The sequence below is a fragment of the Macrotis lagotis genome, chromosome 1 (assembly GCF_037893015.1).
Source record: "Macrotis lagotis isolate mMagLag1 chromosome 1, bilby.v1.9.chrom.fasta, whole genome shotgun sequence".
NCBI lineage: Eukaryota > Metazoa > Chordata > Mammalia > Peramelemorphia > Peramelidae > Macrotis > Macrotis lagotis.
In genome coordinates this window covers 540,066,151-540,081,068 of record NC_133658.1, presented here as the reverse complement: position 1 = coordinate 540,081,068, position 14,918 = coordinate 540,066,151, and the positions used below count along the sequence as shown (strand labels likewise).

Below are 14,918 nucleotides of genomic sequence, written 5' to 3'. Positions count from 1 at the left end.
CACCAAAAAATAATACAGAATCTCCCAAGTCACTTTGTCTACCAGCTTACATTTTCTTTCCTTTTAACAGAATTCTGGAAGTCTGGAACTTCCAGCCCACACCGGCAGATTTGCCCTTTTTCATTTGGCAAGTATCAGTGATTGCCGTGTGTTTCAAAATAGAGGTGGGAGTATGGTGTCATGACGACTGATGTCAGCATGACTCTGGAAATAGGGTTGGTTAGATAAACAGTACAATGAAGGCAGTGAAAGGAATTTTCAACATTGTTTTTTTTTTTGAGCTCTCTGTATGAATATCTCCAGCATGTATGTGTATATGCAGCATGTTTGTCTGTAATCACTCCATTTTTATGGTAGAATGGTATAACTGAAAAAATAATATCCAGTGACCTGATTCATCAAGATGTGAAATGCCTCAGCTTGGAACCTAGGCCACTCTAAAATAAACTTTAGCATGGACTCTGCAGTACTCCCCAGAACCATGGAGACAGTCAGTTACTCTCTTTGAGAAAAGTCACCATGAACTGACTCTGTTAAAAGGAAATAAGGGCATTTTGATATGACCCTTCCATTTTTATACTCAAATAAAAGTGTACATCTTGAAAGTTTTACTTGGAAGGTTTTTTTTCCAATATCTTAATGATCTACCTGTGTGATTTTTTAGATTACTGGAGTGAGAGTGACAAGGAAGAAGCCGACACACCCTCAACACCCAAACAAGACAGTCCCCCACCCCCCTATGATACATATCCAAGACCTCCTTCAGTAAGTGAGCTACAGAAATTTGCTTTTCTTTATAAAAGCTCTGTTAAACTGAAATTTTTCAGGTCAAAAGATGATGCTGCTGGTGGTGATAATGATAATAATAATTGTGATGATAATGCTAATGATAATTGAAAAATAGAGTAACAGTTTAATATCCTTAGAAGAGAAAAGAAAGTTAAGATCTAAAACCAAGAATGCAGAGACACCTAATGCAACTAGTACAATTCATTTACCAGCCTACTTCTGCAAAGAAGATTTGAATTAAGTTGGTGACTGAATGAAAAAAAGAAAAAATGATGAAGTGTAAAGATAAGATTTAGCAATTAAATGAATATGGGAAGGGAAAGACAGGGAAGACTAAGAAGTGAGTTCAAGGTGTGAAATTTAGATGACTAGGAGAAGGATGACCAAAAGAAGATAATCATGTTTATGAAGAAAAATTGCTAGAGTGGTGTTGGATTTTAAGTGCAGAAATATCAGGTAAAAAATATTTCAGAAACTTGTAAGCTAAAAATATCTTTTAAAAAACCTAAAGTTTTCTTTACAAGTATTTGCATGTATTTTGTACTTCAAACATTTTTGTAAGATGTCTAGGCTGAATGTAATCAGACATTCTACAACAAATAACAGAAGCTTGGTCATAGATTTGTGGTGTTTCAATATGTTTCCATATTCAAAAAGTTTTCATTTAAAAAAGTTTCAAACATGTTTTAGAAATTTGCATATATGTACTCACAATTGTGAAACAAATAACATGCCTATATTTGGGCACATTGAAAAGAATATCATAGCATGTACATTAACTTGAAGCCCAGATCAGATACAATATATATTTAAATCAGATATTATATGTATCTACCCATAAGAAATTAGACATAAAGCATAAAACATATAGAATTACACAAAAACAATCTTAGAAATCATCTTATCTGCCAATTCCCTTTTATGGATGGAGAAATTAAGCCCTAGAATACAGATCTAAATAGAAAAGTAATAAATGTTTGCTGACTTGATTTGAAGGATGATTTCTTCTCATTCATATGAAAATATACTCCATAAATTAATTATGAGAGTTGGCTAAGCTCACACAATGACAAACAGTGGTGTCAGTTATAAAATTATGAATTCAGAGGCTGGATTCTGTTATCATATATCTCCCTTCTTTCTGCAATATAACTCTGAATATTAAAGTGCTTCTAAATAGCATTTAAAGATTACTTTACAGGTCTTGGTCAAAATATATTTATAATCTTAAACTAATACATCTGATTATTAGAATTCTTGATTCATAGTTACCACAAACACCATAATCAGTCTAATACCCAACCATGAACAAGAAATGACCACTCATAGTCATTGCTTTCCCTGAAATATACATTTTTTCTTTAACTGAATGATTTTTATTTTATTTTATTTTATATTTTTTTAATCCAAAAGCAGGAATGCAGAACCCTGGAAGATAGTGAGTTCTCCATCCCAAGATGTTTTTATTTTTTTAACTTGTTTAATTTAATATTATTTATTTATTCTTATTTTGTACAAATAATGTTTTTATACATTAATAAAATATTCTTGTTTAAGAGTAAAAAAAATGCCCCCTCCTCAAAAAACATATAGACTCCCTTGAGTGATAAAGTAAAGGGGAGGGAAAAAATTTAAATTTAAATTTAAAAATAATAGTAATAATTGCAGGTATGGCCAGGTGAAATGTGAAGACTCACCAAAAAAAAGACAATGGTAGGTTTTCTAGGTGGTTCATAAAAGAAGGAATTTGCTAAAAGAGGAACTGTTTGGCTTCTTTTTCCCATGTTTCATAAAATTTTTAAACAGGGACTTTGCATTGATTAGTATTTGTGGGCTCCAAATAGATACAAATTAATTTTTTCAAAAACTTCTATGGCACTCATAATAATCAATTCAATAATTCTAATAAATGTTATATTATTTTCTATACAATTATAAAAATATTTTGACTAGGGTCTATAAGGGAAGCTTAAATGCTGCTTTAGAATTTTTTTATTTAATATTTTTGCTTTAATTTCATCTGTAAATTTTTAATGTAGACAGTTTAAATATTTAACTTTGTAATTTGTTACTGTCAGTTTTCCATTAAATGCCTTCTCACTTTTTAAAAAATTAAAACCTGTCATGATTTTATTTAAATGCTTCCCAATCCATGTCATCACAATGCAAACTAGATGCTAGTCGATCAATAAGCATTTATTATATACCGGCCACTGTGCTAAGTAACAGGAATATAAATAAAACTTTTTTAACCCAGTCTTTGCCCTCAAAGAGCTCATATTCAAATAGAGGAGAAAACATGCAAGCAATTGCACAAATAAGATCTATATAAGATCATCTGTGCCATAGAGAAAGCAATAGAAGTAAGGGGAAGTGGGGACCAGAAAAGAACACCTGCAAAGGTGAAGCTTAAGCATGGTCTTGGGGGAAACCAGGAGAGAGAGAGAAATGAAGGCAACAATAAAGGGACAGGGAGAGGAAATGGAGCACCATGATCAAGGAGCAGCAGAACGACTGGCTTCTTGGAACCCAGATAAGGAAAGGGAAGCCAAGTTTAAGCAGATAAATGTTGAGGTTTCAGAAAATCCCAATAGTGATTAAACTTGCTAACATGTTTCTTCATTTAAATCCACCGGTTCTATTGTCTGGTGATCTCCAAAGGTATTTTCCTCAGTGATCGAATGGTGTCCATGATTTCCATGGAGACTGATCAGATCCAATATTTCCCACAGATGAGCTGTGCCAGTCCATATGTGGAACCCAAACACAGTCGGCTCTCCTCCACAGAAACTTCTCAGTCCCAGTCCTCTCATGAAGAATTCCGCCAAGAAGTGGTTGGGAGCAGTGCAGCCTCCCCCATCCGCAAGACAGCCAGTCAGCGAAGATCTTGGCAAGATTTAATTGAGACCCCCCTGACCAGCTCAGGATTGCACTATCTTCAGACTCTCCCCCTTGAGGACTCGGTATTCTCTGACTCAGCCATCATCTCTCCAGAGCACAGGCGGCAGTCGACTCTTCCAACTCAGAAATGTCACCTGCAGGATCACTATGGGCCATATCCCTTGGAGGGAGAGCGAATGCAGGTGTTGAATGGAAATGGGGGCAAACCTCGAAGTTTCACTCTTCCGCGGGATAGCGGATTCAGTCACTGCTGCCTGAATGCACCCATCAGCGTGTGTGACCAACCAGAGGACGCACAGCAGACGGAGGTGGAGGAGGATGAAGAAGAGGAGGATGAAGAGGGGGAAGCTGCAGGCGAAAACATAGGGGACAAAAGTAAGTATATTTGTTCAGTTGCTTGACTTTTATAGTAAAGGCTTATCTTAATACAGTTCCTTTTATCTTAAAATATCGGGTCTCATCATATAAGGATTAGATATTTTTTTGGTTGCTTGCTTTCTGTATTTCAGTAATTTGAGAAAAATGAAGAGAAATGTAACATCAATCTCCAAAATCAAAAACAGCAAATAATGCTTTTCCTATATAATAGTGTTGCTTCTAAGAATGGCCATTTGGATTTTTTATTTCTTCATCCAATCACTTTAGTTCCCATGTGTGTACATTCTCCTTTTAAACCATAGTTTTATTAAGGGATTATAAATATTTTAATTTTAGAATAAAAATAGCTTCAACTAAAGAAGTAACAGATGTTTATTTACCACTTTAGTCCTCTCTCTTACAGAATTCAAAGGGAGAAATTCCAGAGAATTTTTATTAGAAGAAATTTTCCCCATAATATTCCTTTGAACTATAAATATACATATATATGCATATATATAATACATATATGTGTATATGTATGTTTAATTTCCAAGTAACCACCCTTCCTATTCTTCACACCAGAAACACTTTTCACATAATTACACTATGCAGAATACTAATCAAGGTGCTGGAATAGATATGAAGTTTAGGTAAGACATGGTTCCTGGCTTCATAGTATTTATAGTTCAATAGAATAAATGTACTTTGCAATTTGCTCCCATAATCTGAAATAACTTTTTCACATAATTTGTGAAATTTGCTTAATTTGATCTAATGAAGCCACAGCCATGAGTTTGGCATCCCAAAAAGCGAGGTAACTTTTGCTGGTGGAGGGATGTGTATACTCTAGGCTATATATATATATATATATCCTTAACCCCAGCTGCTCATCTTGCAAGTGTGGAATTCTCATTACACTTGGAGAAATTCAGCACAAATCTATTCCCCTGCTGTAAATACAACTGTAGCTCAAGGCTGATATCTAGACACCTGTCAATTGCTTTTTACTTACTATATATCAGTTTAACATATTTTAGTTAATACTATATGGTTTGTTTGCAACTAATCTGCAAAACTAGTAGACCCTTTTTTCACAAAGTTCTTTATCCTATCACTAGATTAGTTCAAAGTTACTAAAACATAACAATTACACATAATAAGAATCCATTTGACAAAGGTTTTCTATAAGGCTACTCTCTCCCAAAGTAGTATAATGATCATTTCCACTGTGTCTAAAGAAGATTCTTCTTCTACTATTGTTCTCCTTCCTATTTGCTTAACACTCACAGACATAGACTTAGAATTCAAAACTATTTAGGAAGACTAATGGCATGAGTCATCTAAAAGTTAAAGTTCAACATTAAATATTTTATTAAATTTATTAAAATTATGTAAAAATTATTTTAAATACTTAAAATGTATTGAGCAGGGAATTAGAAAGTGCTTTTTGGCTATTTCATTTGCAGAGTTCCAAACAACCATAATTGTGTTGCTTGGGTTTTTTTGTTTGTTTTTCATACAGTGGATTTTTTAAAAATTAGGTTATTATCACCAGTTTTAAGCAGCATTAAAAACCATGTATTGAATTGTGTTCAGAAATAATTTCATCATTATTAATACAGCTAAGAAATCTTTGAAGTTTAAATGATATCTTAGGCTAAGCATCTAATAATCTCTTTCCAGTGTGGCACATAAGACTGGGAAGGTGAAGCAGAGAGAAGTAGTTGGATGTATTTTTGTTCTATTTTATCAGTCTTTCAATTGAACATTTTCTAAAGTAGGTAGGCGTCCTTGAGCCCCCTCAGGTGTTCCCAGTCTGCTGCTTTTGGCTTTTATTTTGTCATATAGTAGCCTATGGTGTTTTCTGGTAAAGTGTATTTTATTTTACAGTTATTTAGATGCCTCTTCTGAATCAACTTTTACAGTTCCAACATGACTTGAGTGGGCTGTGGTTTTGGAGCAGCCACCTCATTTACCAAAACTCTCTTCCCCCTTTTTGAATTGCAACAGGCTGGTCATGTAAAGCATATTGGTTGGTTTCATACTGTACATTTTGTCTTTGTGATTAAATTATATGGAACAGTCCATGCCTTTCCATATGTTCCTTACTAGGGGAATATGGTTTGGAAGAATTGCTTTGACACCTCTTCTCTGCCATTCATTATCCCCAAAGTATAGATTTTGTCTGGACAATGAATCCTGGAAATTGCAAATTGCTATTTCAGAGTAGCTCCAAACTCCTGACTGAAATTTATTTCATGCCAGAAGTCTTGCTAAATGGTTGAATGTGTGTTTAACTTCCTTTTTGCCATATCCTTTCCCTTGTTTAAAGATTGTGTATAGCATACATATCTGTATGTATGTGTATGTATGTGAATCACTTGCTGAATGAAAAATAAAAGTCTTATAATCAGTGCTCCAAATATGACCTCTCAAGTTTACTTGACATATTATGTATTCTTATAGAGACAAATGGGCACAAAGATAGACTTAGTGTCAGGGACACCTGACTTTGAATTCTGCCTCAGATGCTTATTGGCTATATGGGCAAGTTATTGAACCTCTCTAAGTCTCAGTTTCCTTATCTGTAAAATGGTTCTAATTATAGTAGCTACCTCATCAGATTATTGTGAGGCACAAATAAGGTAATAATTATAAAGCTCTTTTAAAATGCTATTTAAATGTTGGCTAGTTTTCTTGTTTCTACTGTTACCACTTTTATTAGATTGCTAAGTAGAACCTCCCACCTAGATAATTTACTTAAATGGTCTCATGTCTACAAAAAAAGTTTTTGCCTATAACTGAAAGCAAGTTAGAAACCATACCTTGTCAGGCCATACTTACATTTTCTTCCTATATTCGACACAAAGGGTGTAATTCTTAGGTAGATAGAAAACACATTTTAATAGCATGCTACCTCTATTCTGTTTGGATCCAGTACTTGAATTGATCACAACAGTGAATTTTTAATCAATAAGATTCAGACCCATAAGACTAACAGATTTAATTCTTTCATTTCAAAATATTTTCCTGACTTCAGTCAAGAAAATAAATGTAGGAAATTTGGCAGTGTCTTCTAAATTTAATAGGCTGTAATAGCAATAAAAGAATTATTCTGATTATGGAAGTTTGACAAAACACAATTTCCCAAATACCCAATTCAGATTTTATTCCTGTTGTATTAAAAATGCAAAAAAGTCTGTGTATATATATATATATGTATATGTATGTATATATGTATGTATGTATTGCTTTGCATGATTTTGACCTCCAATTCTGTGTTCCTATAATTATAAATGTACTTTATATCTTCTTTTAAAATTGAGGTGTTCAGTTCCAAGTCTAGTTGCAATTTTCTGTAGTTGAATTAATGTTGATTTAAATTGAGTGACACTAAACATAAACAGGTGAACAGTTATTACTCAATTAATATATTAAGTGATGAGTGTATATAACCATATAGGAGTCAGATCTGGGAACTTGAGAAGAAATACGTAATCATATCCAACAATATAACTTCTGGATTTATGGAATAATATACAAGCCAAATGGATATGCTTGTACAATAATGGTACAAGACATGTACATTCCCATTTATTTCCCACCCTGATTGTCTGCTTTGCCTCTTCTGAGAACAAAAGCCTCATACATATGTTCAAAATACTTCATTAAAATGAAAATATATGATACGACTCATGTCTGTCTACAAGAAACATTATGTAAATGCAGAGTTAGGAGATAGAACCAGGACCTGTGATTTTTATTAATACAGGAAAACCCCAGATAAGGATCTCCTCCAGTGCAAGTCAGTATCTTCTTCCTAACTTACAATTTAGAAAGGTGCCCAGAACACTAAGAAATTAATTGACTTGCTCAGCATTACACCAAGAAGGGCTATATGTAAGTAGCATGCCATAAACCCAGGTTTTAGTGCCTCTAACGCCCTCTCTCTGATCATACTCCATGAAGCCTATTTTAAAGCTTTTTTTCATATTTTTCATTAATTTTTCTCAAGGCAATTATATCACATCATTCTCACACTCACTTTATCACTCTTTTCATTTACACAGCACAAATAAATCATTTCAGCAGCCTTAATTCAGTTCAGATTAATAGTATATGAAATTGTGCTAGACATGGCTACAAAATTTAAAAAAAAAGAAACATGCCTTGCAATTAAGGAGGATGCCATATAATAGCAGGAATGACATATGGATACAATGATAATAATACCAGATAGAATGTTTTAAAGGCAAAAGTTACTATGAGAAAATTTAAGGAAGGAAGGCTAAGACCTAAACTGAATTTCTTGAGAGAAGGAATGATTTCATTGTTGTTCATAGGGCCTGATTGGCAATTTATAGGAAGTTGATTAATGCTCTATTAAATAGTTGATTGATGGATTAAAGACAAGTATTTCAGTAGAGATGAGAAACATATGTATTCCAGGCACAGGAAATATCCTGTTCAAATGCAGAGGTGAGAATGAGATTAGGATAGGAGAGAAAGAGGGTAGACAACAGATTCAAATGCTTCAAAAAAAGGCAAGGATGATGCAGATGACTAGCCACTGAATCTAAGAATTAGTTTCGTGCTGATCTTGGAAAGAATCATATTCATAGACTGGTGGGGACTGGAAGTAGAAGACCAAAGGTTTATAAATCTCAAGCCTTCCTCAGAGGCTATTCAGTTCAGCCACTCTTTCACAAATGATGAGATTGAGGTTTTGAGAGATCAATGACTTACATAAGGTCACATGGCATCTGACACAGATTTTGAACTTCAGTCTTCTGACTCGAGAGAGAGAGAGGAATTTTTCATACTTTAATACTAACTCTTTATATAAGTAGTGTCAGAAATGATATTTGAACTCAGGTCACATTAAACCAATATATTTTCCATTGTACCATTTTGCCACTCTATGGAAAGAATGCGTAGTAACAAGTTGAGTCAGTGATTAAAGACTACTCTTTCTAAAAGTTTAACAATGGTGAGATGGAAATATAAAGAATGATCATTTGAAGAATCAAGGGGAGTCTCCTGGGGAGAAAGGGAGGGATGAAGTTAGGGAAAACTGAGCATGTCTTTTTTGGTAGAAGGAAAGAGGGAAGTATGGGGGGAGAGAATGCCAGTTAGTAGGCCTAATTTTTAATCCATACTTAACTTCAGCTAGGATCAAATGAAAACTAATTGGAAAAACTGAAAACATTTGTTGCCTTTATGTAAGAGTCAATTCTATGAATGAATCAATGAATGCATAAATGAGGTTAGCAAGATAAAAATCTGACATATTTATGGATGATTTGGGAATAAGAGATGATCCCAGAGAACTATATTTAAAAATGCATCTGAGGAAAAATAATTATGACCTAAAGTTCTTCAAGTAGAATTAAACTATTGGAGGAGCTCAAAATTCAGATTTAAGTGATTGTCTGATTGTGCTGCATTAGTCATTTAAATTATCTGGGCCAACAGCCAACAATGGGAGGGCATTATGACTATACCTCTGCAGTGGGTAGAAATCAACATGGACATTAGCCAATTCAAGCCATTTTAAGGGCACTGGAGAAATTCTCTAGTAAAAGCATGAGATAAAAAGGAGGAGTATGTAACTTGGCATGTAGGCAGTAAGAAATTATTCTAAAAATGTGGAATTGCTATAAGGAGGAAAGGGCAGCCAACCAAGGCAAGAAGAAAGTTATTCCCAAACTTGATGGCAGATTTCACCATTTTTCTATCATTCGAGAGCAATAGTATTGTCACAACCATGTGAAATTATTCTTTAGGTATTTGATTGGGGATAATCCTTAAGGGCCTTGAGAGAAATAGTGGGCTCAAGGGAATAAATGACGAGGGATATAAAAGCTTTCAGCAAAAAAAAAAGATGTCTGAGACATTGGCAAAAGAAAAGGGAACTTAAAGACAAAGGCAAGATATTTACTTTGTATGAGAATGTATTTTCTACAAGAGATTTAGCTTTTTAAAAATGTATTGAGAATGATCCAGACTGATGATATAAAGAAATCATGTTGAGAGAAGACTATAGTGAACTATTATATTAATTAGTGAGAATTTTTATAGTCTTTCAATTCAGAAATGAATTATTGTACATGCTTATCAGAAACCAAAAATGAGATATGAAGTGCTAAGTATTAATGTTGGAATAACATAGGATGTTAACAAGGAAAATAGAAATCTGGAAAGACAAAAAGGAAAGAAGGAAGGCAGGCAGGCAGAAGACAGAGAGGGAAAAGAAAAATCCTTATTATGATAAATAATTTAACCTGATTTTCTTTTATGCAACCTATGCATATTTTCTACAGAAGTGAGCTCGAAAAAAAGATGTATTTGCATTATTTTAAAAATGTGTTGGGTCCAGAAGTTCATCTGTTGAGATACAACTATCTGTTAGCAGCTTGATTGTGTAGCTTATGTTCATTTAACTTTATAACTGCATTATTAACCAATTTCTGGGGGATGAAAAATAGGGACTTTTTTCTACTTATTTGTTGGTTTTCATATATCTTTCCACATAGTCTCCCTTCCTCTTTGTCTTTATATATATGGTATTGCAGAATAACACAGTACATAGCCCTCTCTCATTACCTTCTTGACTCAGTCTGTGTACCACTTCAGAAATAGCTGCAGTATTTCTGTTGCTGGTTCTTTATCATTTTATTCCTTCCCTCTTAAAACTATTGAAATCACAAATGACTACTGAGTCAAAAAATTTAGATTTTAATTTTTTAGCATAATATTCTAGTAACTTATTATGTCAAACTAGAAATGAACACAAGGAACTAGGACATTAGCAATAACTGGTTTTTGTATTACAGTTTATACAATACCTTCTCTAAGGGTCAAAGTATTCTCTCACCATAAGGGAGATATCAAATATTTTCATTATTTCAAAGATGAAGAGAATATGATCAAAATAGAGTGGTATTTAGCAGGACATAAGCAGATGTAGGAATGGGATCCCACATAATCTGGTTTTAGGAAGTTTCTCTCTCTAACACAACATACTGACTCTCAGGAGGAAGGAAAGATGAGTGATATCATTAGTAGCATTTGGCATATCACCCTTGCAGTCTACCTTGGAAATCTTCCATCCTATTCCTTACCCAGGTTCATCTTAGCCTATGAAATATGATGAAATTGCAAAGTGGTTCAGCCATATCTCTGTGAGTAAACAGCAGTCCTGCTGCTACCAACAACATTCTCAAAAGTAAAAAGGCTCTAAATATGTTGTTGATCCAGCATCCTGGGTAGCTGGATCAAAATTAAAGTCACTATTGTAGGATGAGGAAATATACCTCCATTCAAGGAAAATAATTTATGGAATGTGTATTTTTTTCCTAAGAGAGATATTTAAATTCAGCAGCAATATTATATTTTACCTAGTCAGAACACTGGAAAGATCAATTATTCTTCTTCATATCATTATAGTAATTTTGCTGATTTCCTTCAAATCTTCTGACTTTAGTAGATAATAATAATGGAAGTCATACACCAAAATGATCATCCTTTGAATTTCTCCAACTTTGACTCCTGAAATTAGAAAATTAAATAGAAAGTAAAAATATTGACATGTTATTTTTATTTTATTTTTTCCGCATCCCCTTTTTCCTGGGTGTTTGAAAGTCTGTTAATCTACATACTTTTTTCTTCAGTCAGACTTCATTAGAAATAGTAAACATTGAAAGGTCTTTGTCAATGATTTAAAGGTCTTATGAAAAATAAATTTATTTTATAATTGAAGTTATTTCTTTTAAAAAGATATCATTTTGCATTTATTCATCTTAAATTTGTTATTGTTTACTAGTTTTTTATACCATTGATTTCCCAATACATAAACATAAGAATACAATCTTGACTATAATTTATATTTTATAGGTTTTAGAATTTGAACCTAAGACACAATACTCTTAAATTATCTTAATATGACTGTCAACAAGGAATTATAGAACTTCTCAAAAATGTGGGTCATTCTTAATCACAGAAGAGAAGATTTGATGAAATTTTCAGGTTTTAAAAAGTTAATAGGAAATGTAAAAAATGTTTTTCAATTTGAATTCATGTAATTAAGCACATCTGTCCCTTTCATAAAATTTGTTGACTATCAATAGTCAGTTAACCTCTCAGTTTAGGACATAGATCAGAAAATTCTTTGAAATGACATTTCCAAAGAGTAAAAATGGTTTTGATTTATTGTATTTTTTGAAGCAAAGAACAAATAACCCATAAGTGTTTGTGTTTGTTGTCCTCTTGACTTTAACATAAATTCAATTTCATGAATTCAATTCAGTTCAACAATTATTATGTGATTAGTACATATATATGGCATAAGGCAGCATGGTATAGTAATACTCAGACATTGCAGTGAAATAGCTAGGGTCCAAATACTCCCATCCTTAAATGTTTGAGCCCAGTCAAATCTCTCTTTTTTGGAGGCTAGTGGGGTTAATTAACTTCCCCAGGCTTACACAGCTGATAAGTGGCTGAGGTCAGGTTTTAAATTTAGTTCCTTTTGACTCTAGGACAAGGCTTTTCACTGCACCACCTAGCTGCTTCCCATTGTCAAACCTCCTAAACCTTCAGTGCCCTAGGAAGTTCTCTAAGACTATAAATTATACAACAGTTATCCTTCCATGGTGGTAGAGGGCATTCCCCTCTATCCATTTCAGATCCACTGTGGAAAAACCCCAACCCTCTCTGAAGCATTGAATTCTACAGTTTGAAAAGTGTGAAAGAAATGGCTATTTCAAAAAGTAGTTATTTCTTGTTTGGTTCTTGGTATGAATTTTAGCTTTTTCTTTTTTTTAAATATTAGCAAGAATATTCTAGAGGAGTGATATTTTACATTCTATTAAGTTTCTGGTTAATGAAGAATTAAACAGAAACCACTATTTTGTAATCTACTAAACTTGGTTGAAAATCTTTTTCTACTACATAACAGACATTGTAGTAATTTGGGGGGGTCATGAATACAATGAATTCTTTCTTTGGAAATTAGACTCATTATGAATATGAAAGTGAATTCTTATTCTTCGGTATATAGATATATATGTATATATACATATATATATATATATATATATGTTACTATTATAGCCAAAGAAGATAGAGAATATTAAGATATAGGAAAAGTAAGTTGTTTCATACTGTGTATGTAACATTAATTCTAAAAAGACTCAGACTGGCTGTTTTACAGGGGAAACCTAAGTATCTAAAGACCCCATTAGTTCAGAAAGATAGTTCACTCTCACCATAATAGCTAGCATTTGTATTTAACAGATATGCAACATTCTTCAAAATCATTATCACATTTGATCCTCATGACATCCCTAGGAGGTTAAGGGGTAAAGAGGTAAAGAACCTAAAAAAATTTGAATATGAAAGTCAACTGTCAATAATAGTCATTAAAAACTTATTAAATATCTGCTATATGCCCATCACTGTACTTAGGGCTGAAGATACAAAAATGAAAAGTATCTATGATCTCAAGGAACTTACAATCTAAAGAGAAAAAATAAAACACAAATATGACTTGTTCATTCCATTGTGCTTTAAACTCCATTGCAGACTGCTATGTTTCATTCTTCAATACACCCAATTTGTATTAACACATCTGTTCTACAGATAGCTTAGACAAAAATCAGATCAAGACAATGTTTATAGCAGTAGGTTTTCACACTTTGTCCTCTTATCTTCTTCTCCTATTTCATTGCAATGTGGAAAGATTCTCATTGATTTCAAATGTGACAGATATTTCTTTCTTTTCTAGAATGCTAAAATGATAGTCTACCCTAATAATGATAAAATGTGTTTTATCTTTAAAAGAAGGAACAAGAAACTCTATTATAACGATATTTCTTCTTGACACTATGCAAAATAAATGGGTCAAACCATGCAGCATCCTACATACATTTTGCCTATAATTACTACATATAAAACAACAGGTTTTCAGTGAGTTTTGACTGGAATGTTTGGATTTTGAAAGTAGAACTAATTACCCTATCTTTTAAGTATCATTTATGCAACACTTAGGAAATTAATTAGAATTGGATTAAGCTCATTTTACAGTATTTTTCCTCTGTATTGATTCATATAGGAAAAAGTTGCCTATTATGGTTGGAGAAAGAAAAGTTATTCTAGTATAAATGGTCTAATGGTATAATTATCAGTTACCATTGTAATGCAGTTGGACAGAGATACCTGCTAATTGAAAGTTATGACTAATAGACTGTCAGGAGAAAAAAATGAATCCTAATGTCTGAGAATTTTGAATCTACATATTTTTAAACATGATTTTTCATTTCCACATCTGATCAAAATTCCAAGTTTTATTTTTTGGGGTTTTTTTGGGGGGCGGGGAAGAGAGTTTTATTTAACTTATTTTTTAACCTCTTTTCTTTATTGTATTTTAGTCAGCATCCTCTCATGGCACATGTAAACTGAGGACCTATTGTTAGTGCTACTTTTACAAATAATATTTCTCTCTGGAGAGCACAGGACACAAACAATCTTCCACCACTGCTACCCATAATCTAGGATCTTTAAACTGAAATTTATGAACTAGAGGGGGGGAAGAGAGAGAGAGAGAGAGAGAGAGAGAGAGAGAGAGAGAGAGAGAGAGAGAGAGAGAGAGAGAGAGGCAGAGAAATTAACAAATTTATTTCAATATTTCTTTTTCTTTATAATCTTATGCATTTCATTTTATACTTTTAAAAATATACCAAGAAAGGGTAAAAAGTAGGCTTCATTCACCTCCAATGAGGACCATGAGCATAATACACACCACACACACACACACACACACCCCACAGATAATAGCTATACTTAAATAGACTTTTGTGTTCAAGTTT

At 33.1% G+C, this 14,918-nt stretch overlaps 1 protein-coding gene across 6 annotated transcripts in view; it reads left to right on the top strand.

The window, feature by feature from the left end:
- The window catches only part of CNKSR2 (connector enhancer of kinase suppressor of Ras 2), a 338,317-nt gene that overhangs the window by 263,851 nt on the left and 59,548 nt on the right, over positions 1–14,918 (top strand). For all 6 annotated transcript variants that reach the window (XM_074214261.1, XM_074214260.1, XM_074214259.1 and 3 more), the window contains 2 exons: positions 665–765; positions 3,522–4,065. In XM_074214261.1, coding sequence (XP_074070362.1) covers positions 665–765; positions 3,522–4,065 — 645 coding nt within the window. The remainder of the gene's footprint in view (positions 1–664; positions 766–3,521; positions 4,066–14,918) is intronic.